This window comes from Caloenas nicobarica, chromosome 5, assembly GCF_036013445.1.
Source record: "Caloenas nicobarica isolate bCalNic1 chromosome 5, bCalNic1.hap1, whole genome shotgun sequence".
NCBI lineage: Eukaryota > Metazoa > Chordata > Aves > Columbiformes > Columbidae > Caloenas > Caloenas nicobarica.
Genome location: NC_088249.1, coordinates 42,264,236 through 42,281,840, shown reverse-complemented (window position 1 = coordinate 42,281,840; position 17,605 = coordinate 42,264,236). Strand labels below are relative to the sequence as shown.

The 17,605-nt window shown below is 46.0% G+C and overlaps 1 protein-coding gene across 6 annotated transcripts in view; it reads right to left on the bottom strand.

The window, feature by feature from the left end:
- Positions 1 to 17,605, bottom strand: part of CSTPP1 (centriolar satellite-associated tubulin polyglutamylase complex regulator 1) — an 81,644-nt gene that overhangs the window by 188 nt on the left and 63,851 nt on the right. For 2 of the 6 annotated variants that reach the window (XM_065635060.1, XM_065635059.1), the window contains exons 4-9: positions 16,724 to 16,808; positions 11,171 to 11,256; positions 8,453 to 8,648; positions 6,784 to 6,893; positions 2,275 to 2,338; positions 1,812 to 1,994 (exon numbers count right to left, since the gene is read on the bottom strand). In XM_065635060.1, coding sequence (XP_065491132.1) covers positions 1,814 to 1,994; positions 2,275 to 2,338; positions 6,784 to 6,893; positions 8,453 to 8,648; positions 11,171 to 11,256; positions 16,724 to 16,808 — 722 coding nt within the window. In that variant the 3' untranslated portion in view covers positions 1,812 to 1,813. Of the gene's footprint in view, positions 1 to 429; positions 1,995 to 2,248; positions 2,339 to 6,783; positions 6,894 to 8,452; positions 8,649 to 11,170; positions 11,257 to 16,723; positions 16,809 to 17,605 lie in introns of those variants that run through there. The other 4 variants (XM_065635065.1, XM_065635064.1, XM_065635063.1 and 1 more) reach the window with 3 other exon arrangements.

Below are 17,605 nucleotides of genomic sequence, written 5' to 3'. Positions count from 1 at the left end.
TAGGGCTGTTAACAGGCTAGAGGGGCTGAGGGTGGGAGTGGAAGGATTACTCTGCCCCTATGGGGCAGAGTTCTGCTGTCCTGGGGTGGTGCGGTGGGGCAGGGGGGAAGTTGTGGGTTCAGCTTTCTTATGGCATTGCCCTTGGTGCCCTGGCGCGGTTGCTCCGTAACAAGACCCATGGCGGAGCTGGGGCTTGAGGGGCGGCAGCGTGCCTGCGTGGGGGCTCCGGGAGGGGCCGGCAGCCACTGCCCAGGCTGGAGGGTGAGCGGGACAGGCCCGGGGGTGCTGTGGTCTTCCCTCAGCTGAGGCGAGGGTCTGCTGGGGCCCTTCAAAAGGTGGCTGAAGTGGTGAGTACTGTCACTTCCCCCCAGCAGCACCCTGAGGAGGGGCTGGTGCAGCCCAGAAAACCCCAGACGGAGCAGTGGTCTTACAGAGTGTGCTTTATTGCCAGGGTGTCACAGTCACTGTTGGCTGGGAGGGAAAGCGCAGTTAGCAAGCACGTTAATAAATAAAATAATTTACAATAAATAAATAAACCCTTTTTCTACCTCCATAGGTGGGGCTGGGGTACAGACTTAGCAGTAGTTCTGGAACTAGCGTTAAAATAGGTCCAGCATGAGTTGAATCCACTCAGGGCTGCTTGTAAGCTTTGGGTTAGCAGTTCTTCGTAGCCCATGCTGCAGCATTTTATGGACAGAAGGAGCAAGGAGGCTCCCAAAGAAGCAAGAGAAACTGAAGATCCCCAGGAAATAACCAGTCTCTGCAAGATGAGGCAGAGGAGCTAGGCTAGACACTGTTTTCAGGATTGTGGAGGTCAAACTGCTGAGTTGGTTACCATTAACACAATGAGGTGTTACTACTTTTTGTAGTTGTAAGGGCTATGCCATGATGCCACAATGACAATATTTATTAAAAAAGTACCTGGGATTTGTTTGAAAACTGCTTCCTTTTCCCCTAGTGCTGCTGCCCACCCAACCCTAGCAGATGCTCTGTATGTTTACAAGCCAGTGTGGGTGTGACCCATGGTGAAGGAATTTAAAGACTATTTCTCTCTCTCCTTCAACCCCTCTGAAGCTCGCTTTTCCAAGTGACTTTAATATGCTGTTGGAGGCAGTGGGAGGCCTCACAGAAGGGATCTCAGTACAGCAGAGGAGCAGACAGCACCATGCAGCATTGACTGCAATCTAGCTTATTTGCTTTGGCAAGTCTTGGACACATGGAGGAGGAAGCAGAGACAGGTGGCATGGCAATGCCTATGCCATTCTTTTTTAGGAACTTCAGGAATTTTTCTACCTTTGATCATATGCAGGTGCAGCTTTACTGGGAATAATTATAATGCAGCATGAGTGCAGAGCTGCCGCTGGCGATTGAACCTCTCTATTGTCTAGGCCAAGTCTGAACACAGCTACACAACAAAACACTGGCAAGCAGCCTGCAGTAGCGCTCCCACTGCTTCAGCACCTGCTGAACCATGAGGGAGAGCCCTGGTGAGACAACACCCTGCTGTTTCCTGGTGGAAGCTGAGCTGGAGCCTCCTGTTTTAGCTTGCGTGCCACCAGAGGGTAGCAGAACTCTGCAGCTGGAAATGGCTTCTGTAGAGGAGCTATTCCTGCACAAATTTGGAGCTAGGAAAAAGGCAGAGTTCTTCTGGGAAGAGACAGGTGGACCTGGCAATGGGGGCTGGCACAGCTGCACACACACTGGTGATACGGGCAGAATCCAATGGCAGAGCAGATGCTCTGGGAGGAGGTGCTGTTCCTCCAGTGAGCTCTGGAAAAACCCAAGGTGGACACAGTGCCCATCCTCACAACCTTCAGTTTTCAGAGGAGTCTGTCTCTTCATTGGAACCTTCACTCTCAGCATCCATTTTTCGCCAGTGGTGTAGAGGCTTCCAGGGAGAATTGATCCTGGGTGAGTTACGGAGAGGCAAATTTGCTGTGTCCCCGCTGGAGCTGGTGGGCCCAGAGATGGAAAGCCCTGAAACCTGAGCTACCCTGAAAGAGACAAGACAAAGGCTAGGCAGCCTAACTTGTTATCTCCAGCCTTTACCATAGCAGTTCTAGAGTGCTGTTTCTGAAGCCTTTTCTAAGGATTTTGTTAGCTGCACCAAGGCACTCCAAAGAAGGAGGCCTCTCTGCACAGGCTGCTCTGTTAGCTCCTCTGTTGTTTTACAGTAGAGCAAAGGAATAGGGACAGTACTTCATACTTAAGTCTTCCTTAGCATGCTACCTTTAATCTGTTGCTTTACCTCTTACTTTAGGCAACTCCACTTACAATTTCTCAAGTTCCTGATCCATTTCAGGGTCCACAAACAAGTCTCCTTTATCCGGCAAAGCCCCTGGAAAAATAAACAATGGAAAGCAGAGTTAGGCTATTAATTCGTAAAGTGCTCAAGCCATAGCAGCATCCAAAATCCTGTCCTGCAAGACAGAGAAGACTCTTCCTTGTATCTATTAGAGAAACGAATGCTGAATGTTGAGGATTATAGACAGATAAAGAATGATGGTCCATATTCTGTATCCTTCACACAGATTAGCTGAGCTCAGACTAAATGGGAGGTGCGCTCTCGGTAGTCCCACCTCTCAGAGAACTTGAAGATCCCTAAGGACTGGCAGCTTCCCTTCACTATACAAAACTACTGACTGTCAGAGAGATGACAGCCTGTCAACTCCAGGCCTCTGCTAATTGCCTTATATAGTCACCAGTCCTAGATCCTATCAGAGCAATAGATATCTTGTTGTCTGTGCCACAGCCTGAAGCATGCACTGTTATACCACCCAGGGAGACATTTACTTCTGTGTCACCTGCCTTTCTTGTGGTGTGCTGAGCTTAGGGATCAAAACACGCCACAAGTATGAGACTGTTGCTTTCTTGCAATTCAGGAAAGTCAGGCCTGACTCTGGTGCACATTAAGTCTACAGAAGTAAGTGTGGATGGACTGTGCTCTAGCGTTGCTTGCTGTCTGGGTAAGACCGTGAAAGGCTGGGCCAGTAATCGGGTACCGTCTCTCAGCATAAGGTCAGATGCTCCTTTTCACATCTGAAACCCTGTTCCGGACGAAGGACATTTCAGGACAGGAACAGCTGGCTGATCATCCTTGCCATTCTCTGAAAAGACACTGACACCTCAGGAAGAGCCCAGAAAGCAAGATGAGGCATTTAGGACACCCCTCCTTCCTAATTCTTTAACAAACTACACCTTGTACAGCAGTCACAGGAGGGTGATCAGCCAGCACAGAAACGACAGGACTTGCTTACCACAGCCTGGATAGTGCCACTGCACACTAGGAAAGATACACTTGGTAGTGCAGTGAAGAATGCTCTTGTTTTTCAGGAGACCTGGGTGCTACACTCAGTATCTTTGGGAAGGGGCTTTGTACTCCCTGTTGAGGACACAGATCTGGTTTCTGCTCCTGGCACCTTGCTCTTGAAGGAGGGGCTGGAGAGCCACCTGTCTCCCACAGGCAAGCTGGCAGCAGTCATCAAAAACATAGCAACAAGTGCCTAAAACTTAGAACCAGATTAGACCAGAACCGGCTCCCCTTCTTCCAGTTCTGTTCTTCCCCTCCTGCAAATGAACAGGAAAGCCTGGCACTGCAACACAGAATGTCAAGAGGTCCAGTGAAGTGCCCCAGCCCGCTCCCTGTCATGGGCTTAATCAAAAGAATAAGCAGCTAAAGCTTAACTTGTTTCTGCATTTGTATAATGCACAATGAGGTCTCCAGGGCACAAGAATTACTTAGGAGAGTCAGTAAATAACACTTAAAAGGACTTGTGAATCAACACTGACACTGGAGTTAGGCTGCCTGACAAATTCATCAGTGCTGCCCCAGCCTGAACCAACCGCTCTAATCCCTACCCCTGTTCCTCAAGGGGGGTACCGGCTTTGTGAGACCAGAGAGAAGGCAGCATCCTCACTGAAAGCTCCTTTGCTTGAAACTGCTCTTGCTGAAGGGCTTTGGGGAACTTGTGATCCCCTACAGACCAAAGACTATTGAAGTCACCCTTCAGGAGAGATGAAAAGACACCAGGAAAAGAATCCTCCTTTCCTTGCCAAGATGCTAGCACCTGTCAGACTTGTGGCTGCTGCCCCTCCTGGGTGAGAGACCTCAGCAGGAGGCTGGCAGAGGGCCAGGGGACCAGCCCCCATGAATGGGAACGAAAACCCACATGCTTTGTAGATGGCACAATGGAAGCTGTGGGCAGGAATTTTTTTCCTGCTCATCTGTTTTCTTTGCATTCAACTGGAAGTGGATTTCACAGGGCAAAGAAAAAAAAAAGATTTTGCTTGGTGCAATCCAGGCATCACCTTCCCTAGTGAATACGCTGCTTCCTAAACCTGTTTGCAGATGGGATTGTGGGGTTGTATTAATGCACCTTTGATGTATAATCTGTATGTTGCTGGGTAAGCAGCCCTGCCCCAGAGGAGCATTAGCAGCTTAAATGGTTGCTGTAAGAAGGGGCTCAAGCCAGGGAGGGGACACTTTTACTCTACTATGACACACACCTGTGCAAAAGAACAAGCCCTCAGGCAAGGTACACCTTTTCACTGAGGTTCCTCTTTGTAGCACAGGGACTGGCAGATGCTCAAGCCTAAAAGTAGAGGGAGAGAATATCTACCCAAAGACAGAGAAGGCCTACATTTACTGGCCAGATGATTTGCTGAGTGGAGATGAGTGTTTGGGCCTTCACAGATTTAGATGTACCTCCTTGATACACCCTTGTCAAACACAAAAAGCCATTTCTGTTTCCCTTTGCAAGAGAAGGAAGAGCACGAGCATGAGCGCAATATGGGGGCAACATGGAATTATGAGTAATCTGAATGACGTATGGATTACCTACTGTCCTTTGCCAGTGCAACATTTTGCTTCCCTACTCTACAATATTGACCAGAACCACATAGAAATGAGCAATGAGATACTGCTTTGTAATCCCCCTGGTTTCCACAGCAGTCTGGTACAGAATTTTGTAGCAATCTGTGTTCTATGATACCTCCAGATTTTCCGTAGGCCATAGATTAATATACTAGTGAGATCATGTTGCCTTGAGAGAAGTCTTTGGGCCAAGGAGGCAGCAGAAGTTTTCCCATTAGGTGTGCCTCCTCATCTTGTGGATGAGAGCGGTCATTTAAATCTGTGGGAGAATGAAAGGCTAAAACACAAGATGGGACTTCATTACTGCCTACAGCAGTCAGCTGCCTTGTCTCCTGGCCACCTCTGTTCAACCTTTATAGCCAAACATGTTAAAACCATAGTTCTGCTAAAATGATCAGCTATTGAAGAGGTAAAACATTGCTATCTCAGGGCAGTGTATTGAGTTTGCATGGCAAGGTTTTGGTAGCAGGGGGGCTAAAGAGGTGACTTCTGTGAGAAGCTGCTAGAAACTTCCCCATATGTCCAACAGAATCAGTACCAGCCAGCTCCAAGATGGACCTGCCACTGGCCAAGGCTGAGCCCATCAGTGATGGTGGTAGCTCCTCTGGGATAACATAGTTAAGAAGGGGAAAGAAACTGCTGTGCAGCAACAGCAGGGGAGAGAGGAGTGAGAAGATGTGAGAGAAACAACTCTGCAGACTCCAACATCAGTGAACAAGGAGGGGAGCAGGTGCTCCAGGCACTGGAGATTCCCCTACAGCTTGTGGTGCAGACCATGGTGAGGCTGGCTGACCGCTGCAGCCCATGGAGGACCCCACACCAGAGCAGGTGGATGCCCAACGGAGGCTGTGACCCCACGGAGAGCCCGTGCTGGAGCAGGCTCCTGGCAGGACCTGTGGACCCATAAAGAGAGGAGCCCAGGCTGGAGCAGGTTTGCTGGCAGGACTTGTGATCCCATAGGAGGGACCCTCTGCTGGAGCAGGGGAAGAGTGTGAGAAGTCCTCCCCCTAAGGAGGAAGGTGCAGCAACAATGACAGGTGATGAACTGACTGCAACCCCTAATTCCCGTTCGCCTGCACTGCTCAGGGGGAGGAGGCAGAGAATTTGGGAGTAAAGTTAAGCCCAGGAAGAAGGGAGGGGTGGAGAGAAGGCATTTTAAGATTTAGGTTTTTTCCTCATTACTCTACTCTGATTTGATTGGTAATAAGATAATTTCCTCAAGGCAAGTCTGTTTTGCCTGTGACGGTATAATTGCTGAGTGATGTTCCTGTCCTTACCTCAACTCACGAGCCTTTTGTTATTTTTCCTCTCCCCTGTCCAGCTGAGGAGGGGGAATGATAGAGCAGCTTTAGTGGGCACCTGGTGTCCAGCCAGGGTCAACCCACCACAGAATCACAGAATGTTAGGGATTGGAAGGGACCTTGAAAGATCATCTAATCCAATCCCCCTGCCGGAGCAGGAACACCTAGGTGAGGCTACACAGGAAGGCGTCCAGGCGCATTTTGGGTGTCTTCAGAGAAGGAGACTCCACAATCTCCCTGGGCAGCCTGTTCCAGTGCCCTGTCACCCTCACTGAGAAGAAGTTTCTTCTCAAATTTAAATGGAACCTCCTGTGTTCCAGTTTATACCCACTGCCCCTTGTCTTGTCATTGGTTGTCACCTAGAAGAGCCTGGCTCCATCCTCGTGACAGGCAGCACTTCATATCTAATTTTAGCATTGATGAAGCTCCACGGCTTCAAGCAAACAGTAAAGTACAGTGTTATGTTTTTAAAGTTTAATCCATCAACAAAAAGACGAAAAATTCTCCCTCACTTCTGAAGGTGTAAAACCTAGGGCATACTTACAGAGGAAATTCCACAGTAATGGAGAATGACAAAATCTAGAGCTGCAGCACTCACAGGACTCTTACCTAGGGCTCTGTTGATCCCCTGATCCTTTGCAAGTGCCAAAAGGAATCCATAGAAGGTCAGTCTCTGTGCACTACTCAACATTTCTTTCACAAGAGCAGAAGGTGGACAGCTTGGAAAAAAGATAAAGAGGTCATCTTGTCTTTTAAATTACTTTTTTTTTTTCCCCCAAGACCCAGCTCAAACTGGAGGAATAAGTCCTTTTACCTGTTCTAACACTGTCAAGTTCTCCTGACTCGGTTAAAAACAAATAGCCACCAGCTCGCTTATTTGCATTGCATGTGCTCCTCATTTGCTAAGTGAGATGTTTGAGCTGGGGTACATCCCTAGCAGCAGTCTTACCTACCTCCATCCCAAGTACAGGGACAAAAGCCTAGATTCACTCAGAGGCATACACATCCCAAACCTTAGCACATTCTTTCAAAAATCAAGTGGGGAAATCCTTCCTTTTAGACAACCATAAGCTTTCATGAGGGTTGTTATGGTCCTATCTCCATTTTATCAGTGACAGTCATCCAAGGAGCAGGAAAAACCTCTCAAGTGATAAAAAACAATATTTAGGTGGGGATTAAATTCCCATGTCCTCTTTTTCTACATTCACCTTAACTCCTGGTTTCTAAGCAATATCATCACAGTGGTTCTTGCTCTTGCCTAATGTTCCTTAAAAGGTTTAATGCAAGATAAAACCGCCTCATAAAGAGGAAGTGTTGACCAGTCCGTGGTGTAGTGGCACCGCTGGGAGACGTGGGTGTGGGCTGGTGATCTCTGAGGAAAGTTTGGTTACCAAAGCCTGGCTGACTACTGAGCTACAGGATGAAAGGCTGGGAATGGATCCCCTCACAGTGCTGTGCAGAGACTGACCTACCAGATGGGCTCACAATATCCTTCCCAGCTGAAGCTCTCAGGACTCACAGGGAATGTATAACTTTTATAATTTAAAAGAACCAAACAACCTGGCATCTCCATGCTTAGATGTCTATAGTACTGGACAGCAGTTCAGCAGTAACTTTGTGGATCACAAATTTGGATTCAGGCACCTAAAACAGGAACTGTGTGGAACTTGCGTCCTGAGCCTTTTTGTGAATTTAGCCCATGACCTTCTAGCAGGGCATGTTCTCACTGCTTGCAAGAAACTATGAAGAAAGTGTCTGTGAAAGCTATGCAATAAGGTCTGGTATTGCTCCACTCCCTGCTGAACTATGGCTAATCTTGTGCCTGGGATCTGTAACTGGAGACCAGCTCCATCACAGGCTGGGGTACAGACCAGCAGTGTGACCTTGTCTAGGTACCAAGGCTTCAGACTGCATCCACCCCTGTGAGCCTTCCCTATGCTTCAACACTCAAGAACACAAATGCGTTTATCTCTAGTTAACTCATGATGGTAGATGGACCCCTCCCTGATGAAAGCGTCAATGCAGAAGCGAGGAGGAAAGCAGAGACCCAAATCAATCCATTACTTCCAGAATCAGCTCAAACCTTGTGTTTTTTAAGGCCATGAAATTGCACTTCTCCTTTGGTTGAAGTGGTTTGGCTATGATCTCTCCCTTCATACTCCTCCAATGAGATCTATTTGGGAGTTACAGCTTGTCCTGTATTTCTTCACAGCTCCAACCTTACAAAGGGTCTCCAGAGACACAGACTTCAAATCTGTGGTTTAGACTCAGTTCATACCTGTATTTTGATCTGTCACACAAGGACTCTAGGCACTGGTAGAAGACCGATGTATCTACCCCATCGAGCGGGCTGCAGTCATTTGGGGGTTGGCGCTGCCGATGTTGCCCAGAGGATGATGTTGGCACAATCACAGTATTTGGATTCTTACCAGCCAGTAGATCTTGATAAATGGCTGCAACACTTTCCAGGAACTCTGAAAAAAACAAAAGCAACTTAAAACTCGGGGTTATAAACAGCAAAGCATCCTCCTGACCAACCAGACCTGGGATTAAACTGTCATTCCCTGCTCTGTGTTGTACGTAGCACCAACAGGAAAAAAGCACAACACTGTGGCATCCTGCATATTCGGATCAGCTTTTATGCAGGGACAAACAGCCACTTCCATGTAAGTTGCTGGCTTCTTCCTGTGAGAATGGTGATGAGAGGCCACTGACTGTTGAACAAGATTCTTCTCAAGGGGACAGAGGCTGGCTAGCACATGGATAAAACAGCAGAGCCTGAAAGTTGACATCAAACACAAAACTAGTTTGCAAAGTCTAAAAGGTTTTCCTTCTCCATCTCTTGCCACTGACTAAGAACTCATCCAAGTTGTGAACAAACTATATGGAACTGCAAGAGGAGGAAAGGAAGCGAGTAGTCAGGGCTCCAGGCTGTATCCCAGCTTGTCTCTGTGCTCCTCCAAAATAAATATAACATGGGATCTGGAGGAAGGGCTGGGGCAGGTCAGGGCTAGAGCTGGCAGAAAGCCTCTCCCCAGGCTCCTCATACTACCCACTGTTTACTGCAAGAGTCTAATTTTAAACAAGTTTGTTTATGGATGTGGTCAGCAGTTTACAAATCTAGATTCCATTTGGAGTGGTTTCCACGTGTGTGGGTTAGTGGGAGAGCGTATGACAGGCTGCGTGTGTGCCTTGTGCCTGGGTGCACAGGCCAGGCTGGGCTGTTGGTGTGTGGGGACACCAGGGCGGGCTTGCGGGGACCCAGTGGCATTTAGGCCCCGGGTGACTGGAAGTGCAACGCTGTGCGTGAGCGGGTGGAGAGGAAAGGCAGGATGTCAGCGGGCCCTGGGGCTGTGCGGAGGTTCTGCACCTCAGTGGAAATATTTGTTATATCAGAGAAAAACTTTCCAAGCACATTTTTTGTCCCCAGCTAAAGGAGGACAAACCCCCAAATCACCATTTTGAACTGTTTTTCTTCGATTAATTGTTCTAGATAATGTTGCAATACACACAGGGGACTTAGAGAGGAAGTCTGTACAAAGAACTACTCAGAAAAAGAGATTTTTGTATTAGGGATAGCAGCTGACTCTTAACTGCCAGAAAGCTGGGAACTGACAGGTTGGATCAGATCAGCAGGCCACCCAAGTCTACTCTCTGACCACAGCCTATGCTCCACCACAGCTTCTAGCCAGTGTCTCCTGGTACCCAAACCTGGCCCCTTTTGCCTGGTCGAGGCCAACTGTGAGCTACGTCCATCAGAGGGAGCTATTTAAGTGTGAGTGGACAGAAATCCATGAGTTTACCTTGCCTTTAGAAAGTTCTCTGTGCTGCGAGGTAAGTGGCACCCCAGCAGTCCCTGGTGCTTGGGAGCACATCTAACTTTGATAAAGCAAATGTTTCCCTCTTTTTGCCCACTTAAGCTGTTCCCTGAATGAGATTCCCTTTCCTCAAGCACATTTTTGGGGGGCTAGGATAAACAGGTCAATGTATTTTAAAGCAGTCTCCCTACACAGAACGAGCACCTGCATGCTCATCCAAGTTCTTCCTGCTTGTCTTCTGAACTTCAGTTTAAAAAAACCTGGGTATTTTTACAGATGTGTATGTGTGGGTGAGTATATGTAAATGTAAACACCCACAAACTAATATTATTTGACTTGTACTTTTCCTGACAAGAGTTTTAAAATAAGTACCCCATCTAGTTGAAACTCAAACTAGTGGAGAGGGGTAGAATATGATAAATGACCAGCGATATGAAGAAGGTAGATGGGGATTGACTGTTCACTTTTCCTTCCAACTAGGGGCTCTCAAATAAAACGCGAGAGGTGGTTCTTCATGGGACACATGGCAGACCTGTGCAACTCTTCGCCAAAAAGTGCTCTGGAGGTTGCAATTTGATGTGGTTTCAAATGGAGGCTGGAGAAGTTCTTGGGAGAGGAGTCCACTGGGGGTTCCCAAACTAGTGGAACTATATCTGGCTCAGAAACTCTTTGAGCTGAAACCAGTTCATAGTTGGGCCAGTGTTAGGGGGAAGAATTGTATCCATTTGTCCAGGTCCTTTTCCTTTCAAGGCACCAGGTGGTGGGTTTTTCTTATCCTGTCTCTAGCAGGGACCAATACTTCAGAGGCAGAAATGCGGTATCAAGGAACAGAAAGAAAAAAAAAACTAAAACCCAAAAAACCCACGTTTGTAATGAAAGCTAATTGTTAGGTGCTAACATACTCTATATAAACTTGGAAGTTTATGTCTCAAGGCTAAGACTAACACATGCACAAGCCATAACAGTTACAAGTATCTTGTTATTCATAAAAATTTGGAACCTCCTTATGAAGCCTCCTAATCTCTTGGTATCAGTGATGCCTGTCATCAGTAGATTCCATTATCTACTTTCTGTGAAAATCCATACCCTTACAAGTTTAAAAAAACCCCAGAGCTTGGGAAGCTGTAAAGCTGTGATGCTATACTAGTGGGTGAAGCCAGCAGCTTCCCAGCATTTACCTGAGTAGTAGAACTGGATCTGGAAAGCAAAGAGGAAATCAGAAAAAGACATCAGGCAATCCATAGCATCATCCATCAGCACAATCCTAGGATAAGATGAAAGGAACAGTTTAGCATCTAGAAAAGAACTGAAGGCTAAACAGGAACCCCAGATCTAGAGAAAGTGCAGCCAGGGAGCTCTGTGAAGCTGAGGATTGCTCGTGGCTTGGCCCAGTATGAGAGGTTAGGAGAGGAATAGGGACAACCACTGCTGTGTGGATATGGACACCCTAATATCAAATGAAGGTGGCTTAAGAACATGCAGCGAGTAGAAGATCCTGAATGTCAATGCTATCACACACTTCAGCTGCAGTGTGACCAGTGCAGTGTGACACGGATGTCAAGCATTCAAAGCCTAGTGGACATGATGGAAAGAAAACTGGCATAAAAACTGCAAGGCTGGTTCACACGGCTACACAAAGAGTAACTGTGCTACAGACAAGACAGTTACACAAGTATTAAACTGGTGTAAGCAGAATGAGACTTACACTACACTTCTGTATACCAGAGTTCATCAAATGGGGATATTTTCAGATTCATAAGGATAACAACAATCATTAATTCACAATCTATACCCAAACAAACTTGACTTGACTACAGAGGAAATAACGTTGCACCAACAATCAGCTTTCTAATGACATACTGTGAACATCCTAACCTCCCTGATGAATGAATCAGTCTCTTTTCATATCTATTGGGTCTATCATTTGAACTATCAGGTCAAATTTCATGGAAATTGAAGACTTCTTGGGCCAGGGACAATGTCGTCTTTCTCTCTGCTAAGCCCCAGGTGCATGTAGGGAGCTACCCGCATCCCTATTTTGAAGCATACTTCATGAATATGGAAAGGATCAGCAACAGGCCATAAAGATGAAGAATAAGTGATCGCAAAGTCCAACTCCTTTCAGGAAAAAAGTTCGGATTTCAGAAGTAAGTTAGGGCAAAAACGTTCATAAAAATGAAAACAAAACCAATGCTCTGGTCACTGCCACTACATAAGAATGAACAGGTCAGTCTCTTAAGTGGGGAAAATCAAACTTAGGCTGATGAATGACAGCTCTGACTGGAAAACAGAAGGAAACACTCCCCTTTGATGGGAAAAAAAAAAACCATCAGAATATTTGGACGATGCTAGAGAATGGTAGTTGGTACTTCTTTTCAACTGTGTGCACATCTACTGACCCTGTACAGTCGGTGTCTGGCATACCGTGTCATACAAGGACTACCAGTTCATTATAGCCAAAGTACAGGTCATCCAGTAGGATCCTTTTGAGCACGGGGCCAAATGCAACCCACAGACCAACTCCTGCAGCGTCAATGGTCTAAACACATTGCTGGGGAAACGCTGTTCTATCTCATGTAAAAGGCTCCAGGGAGCTGTGTGGGAGGCTGACCTAGAAGAGTTATAGGATCTTACAAGGCTTCCCTGCCACTCAGACCAGTTCTGTTCACTGTGGCAAAATCAAACATGTAGAACAGCTTGAATTAATTATCTCAAAGAAGAAAGACTGGGGCTAAGAGGGTCCCCAGGAGAAAAGCCAGTATTTAAAACAAAACCCTTTGAAGATGTCAAAGTGCTCCTGATTTATTTATTATGTTCCAGAAGTCTCCTCCTCCTCTCTAAAGAAGCAGTAGCTTCAGTTCTTAATTCTCACTAATAAGCATGTTACTGAGATTGTCAGTGGCCACATCAAGGAAATAGCTTTGAAGCTGACAGGCAGAGCATCTTCATCTCTCAGGCAATGCTGCTCAGCCACTGGAGCTTCCAGCCACTATTTAAGCACTGGAAATGCAATGGGCCACACTGCTGATGAGCTGCACTCCCTCCTTTGAAATGATGGTCTGTCTCCCAGATACCCTCCAAGCACAAGCTCTGAAGCTTTTGCCAGTGCATCCTGGAGATGCAAAAGAATAACAGTGGAGAGGTTTTACATATTTGTCATGCAGAGAGACAATATTACATCACCTTCATGACAATCAACTCATTTCGCTTGTTAAATTTAAAGCTCTGGTCGATAGCTGTGCTTTGCAGCACCGAGTCCCAGTCACTTACTTAGAGGAGACCATGAGGAAGTAGGAAGAGGTCTGAGAATTTGCTGGGTGTTTCTTGCTGTTAAAGACAGCAAGGAGCCTCTAAGGAAGGCTGTACAGCACATGTGTGACGAAGGAGCGTCTAAAGAGAAGCAGGTGCACTCTAGTGCTGGGTTACTGACTCCACTTGGCCCAGGGGTCTGCACTCCGGAAATGTTGAGAAGTCTTTAAATCCAATACAATCATTTATGAGGAGATTGACTGCAGCTGGCTATCTCCCCACATAGCCAGCTGACTGAGCAGCCAGGGAAGCTGGGAGAGCATCATATGCAACATATCTGCACCTCTTCCCTGAAATATCTGGCAAGGAGAGAATCCTAGCCATAGACTGTAACCCAGACAGTAGGAGCAAAATTGAGGACAAAATCTGAAAGTCTGAAGTGCAACTCCGAATAGTTCATCAGGTAGCTGATATTTCAAGGGATTCCTTTGTCATTCTTTCTTGTCCAAGTTAGACTTTAAGCCCTCAAGGGCACAGACTTATTTACAAAGTTCATAGTCAGCACTCAATGAATAATGAGAATCAAGGGGAAAATTTGGAAAGGACTGAAGAAATGCCTACACTTGAAGGCCCCCATAAAGGGTGTAGTGGTCTTTCAGGGTTCAAGTGGGTTTGGCTGGCAGGAAAGCCTGGCTACTGTGCCAATGGGGAAAGTTTATGATGTACTGATTGCAGTTAAAATCTCAGAAATGCAGACTAGACAGGATGTCCCCAGGACAAACTCTAGACCAGCCAAGTTGAAAGGACTTTTACTGTTCTTTGCTACCATTAAAGGCTAACTGACACAATCTGTCTTAAGGCCCAGCTGGCTCAAATGAGTCTTCAGGGACTTGGTTTGTTTACTGATAGATGGAGGCAAAAACAAGTGGAACATACAAAAAGGTCAAGATCTGCACTCTCAGCCAATCTTTTAACAACAGGGGTAGAGACTTGCAAGCCCCACTTCCATTAGCACTGATCAGTGCAACATGAGCTCCCACACCCCGCATAAAACAGCATAGGGGCAGTGAATTACTCAGCTCTCCTTACTCAAATGTGAGCGGAGAGTCTCTTGTATTTCCATTACAAGAGAAAAGTCAGTGCTCAGGTAGAAATCTTGGAAACATGGCATCGAACCAGAAAAACTCCTTCATTTTCTGTCCTCCTGCATTTTCAAGACTCAGCCAAAATGTGTCTCTGAAGATCAAAGGTATCTCTTCAGATTAAAATTTTCAATCTGCTAATGGCCATAACCCTTTGAAGAAAAAAAAAATCCAAGAAATCCCACAGACACAGAGAGCCTGGTTCTTTTTGGGTATGACTTCTGCATTTGTGTAGCACCAGGAACAGAAATATTAGAGCTCTCTGGCGTCATGCTAATAAAACCTATACTGTTGTAGCCTCTGTTCTTCTGCTCTGACATCTCCTGATCTTCATCCCAGTGTTTGTTATCAGTGCATAGCAACAGCTCCTGGATGAGTGGAGTGCACCGTGCTGTGAGATCATCTCAGTCATGCAGCACGGAGACTACAACCATGACTGCTCTCTTCCCAAGAGCGCTGATAATTACACAGGTCCTGGCTCTATCAGTGAATACTCTGGCTGCTCCTGCTGCTACTTTATTTCATTCCTTTCCCAAGCAAATTAGCAACAAAACTATTGGGGGTATGCAGACTGGAGGAGTAATAATGTCAGTGGGTTTGCTTGTGACATTCATGGTTTGCAAGGCCTCAATCAGCTGGTGCTGGAAGGCGGCCTGCAGAGTTCAGCTTTCTCACTGGCAGAGACCAAGGAGGACAATCGGAAGTGCAGACCAGAAAAAGGACAAGACAGTGAGCAACAGTTGGAAGGATAGAGAAGGATGGTTTAGAATTATGACAACTTCTATTAAAATCATTCAACTAGATTAGCTTGTAACACCATAATATCAATGTGTAAGTACATCTCTAGCCAGCCGCAAGTAGGAGTGAGGTCATCCCCACCTGAACCCGGGTGCCTTGGACAGAGGTCTCATTTCTCTCCAACACCTGCTCCCAACGCCGGCTTGTCCATCTCTACAGCACACGCACAAGAGCGCAGCAGGGCCCTGAATGGGGCCTCTAGTTTACAACAGCCTTGCGGATTAAATTCCCTGACACGAACATCATAACATGTGTAGATATACTAGAAGTCTCCTTTCATGCAGCATCACAAATCCTGCTCAGCTCAGCTGGAACCCTATGAAATACACACCAGTGCACAGGACTGGTGCTCGTGTACCTCCGTGAAAGGAAGCAGCAGATATATCCCTGTTAAAGGGTCAGAATTCTTTCTTAGTCTGCATTGGAGGTCAAGAAACTGTACTCTGTAGAGCCCCAAAGGCCCACTGATGAGCTAGAGGGAAAATGGTGCCCAACTTTTAGTTTTAATTGAACCAACACAGCTTTAACTGCAGTTCAATTTGGACAGCAGCACATAGGAGCCAGGGAAGAATTCAGAGAATCAGCCAAGCGGAAGCACTAGCAGATGGATAACACTTCTCTTTTTTACTTTCCTTTCTTAATAAAATTTTCATGGGACTCTGATGCTAAAGAAAAACAACAGAATGACAAATAGAATATTAAGACCTTTTCATTATTCAGGCCGCGAACAACACAGGCAGCAGCTAACACCCTGATCATGTGTCTGGATCCTGTTTCCAAATGTCATATCTAGGTCCGTGAAAAAAGTTAAATTTCCTTACCCTCTCTGCTGAGACAGCTAGAAATGAGAGCATTTATTCAGTAACCTTGCTGTGATTATACATGTGTGTGCACGTGTACTCCCGCTGAGATCTAAACTGACCCCCCATCCTAACAGATCCATATACCTTATTACATTTTCACTATCAGATAATTAATATTCAACTGTGGCTGGACTGGAAGCAGCAAGCACTATCAGTAAAAAATTCCATATCACATTATCAGTGCCCTGAGCCATCTATCTGCTTTAGGCCTTGTCTAGATTAAAATGAAGTTTCAAACAGATTAGCTACCGTGTTCTTTGCTAACATACTTTAAAACACTGGCAATCCTTCAGAAGTTAGTACCTTTTAAATGTGATAACCAGAGGAAGCTGGGACAAGGGGGAACCATTTTAAAGATGGTAACCAGTGTTTGAAATAGTGTTTAACATCATATCAGTTAAAAACACATTGGCTAACATTCTTCTATATGCAACTCATCTTCTGAATGTAGAGCCAGTAGCAGCATTCTGCATTGATATTTCAGTCCCTGTATACCTTAAATATACACTCCTTCTCACTCCTAGAAAAACTCCCTGTTTTTAACCTCAAAACAAGGTATCTCTTTTCCCCAAAATCTTAAAAGCAAAACGTCCCTGTCTATACCTTTATCCACAGATCTAGTTCCTAAGTCTGTGTGTGTAGGACTGCTCTTGCCCTAGAAGAGAGGATGAAGACCCACCTTGCTGCTTTCTGAGTGAGTTCCATTGGGAAGTCAGGGCACAGCAGCTGCAGCAGGCAGTGGTATTCCTGTGCTGTCAGCAAATCTGCAGGAAAAGAGAGGCAAGAACATTGTAATTCTTTCACAGGCTGTTCCCTCCCCTTGCTTCCTCTTTAGGAAAAACCCCTCTTATTCCCTTGTGGTCTCAATTCAAGTAGACTGGGTACTAATGACAATATAACTGCTCCATAGACCCTCAGAGCTGGGTTCTTCAGATGGAGCTGCCAGCAAAGACAATGAGAAAGAGGCCTGATGAAGGTGAAATCCTACTGAAGAGGCTCCTGCAGATAAACTGGTAACAGGTAGTGATTCAGTGTGAAAAAGAGGCAACCAAAACAGGCCAGTTTCAAGTGAGAACACGGGTTGGTTTGACTTGAGTATAACCATGTGGAAAAAGGAATAATTTCAAAGTTACTTAAATTTGCTGAAATTCACTGGCATGGTAACAACACCACAATACGCCTGAAAACCATCCACAGAACATCTGGCAGCAGTAACAAAGGCAAACAAGGTTTTTGGGTTGTGTATGGAAGGCTACAGAGTATAAACCACAGACGTTATTACTTTGGCATTCGGTAAGGCAGCTGGATGGTCTCTTCTGGAATAATGTGTACATATCTGGTCACTGTATTATAGGAAGCATAGAACGAAGATCCAAAAAACACAAGAAAACCAATCAAATGATTCATGTTTTAGAGAGCAGCTTTGTGAAAGACTGGTCAAGAAAGGCCCCTGTGGTTCAGCAGGAGTCTAAAAGAGGTGACTCTTAGGGAAGCTTATGGGATCCCAAGGGAATGGAAACGTACTGAATATCAAAAAGCCCTACATGATTGTATGTTCATA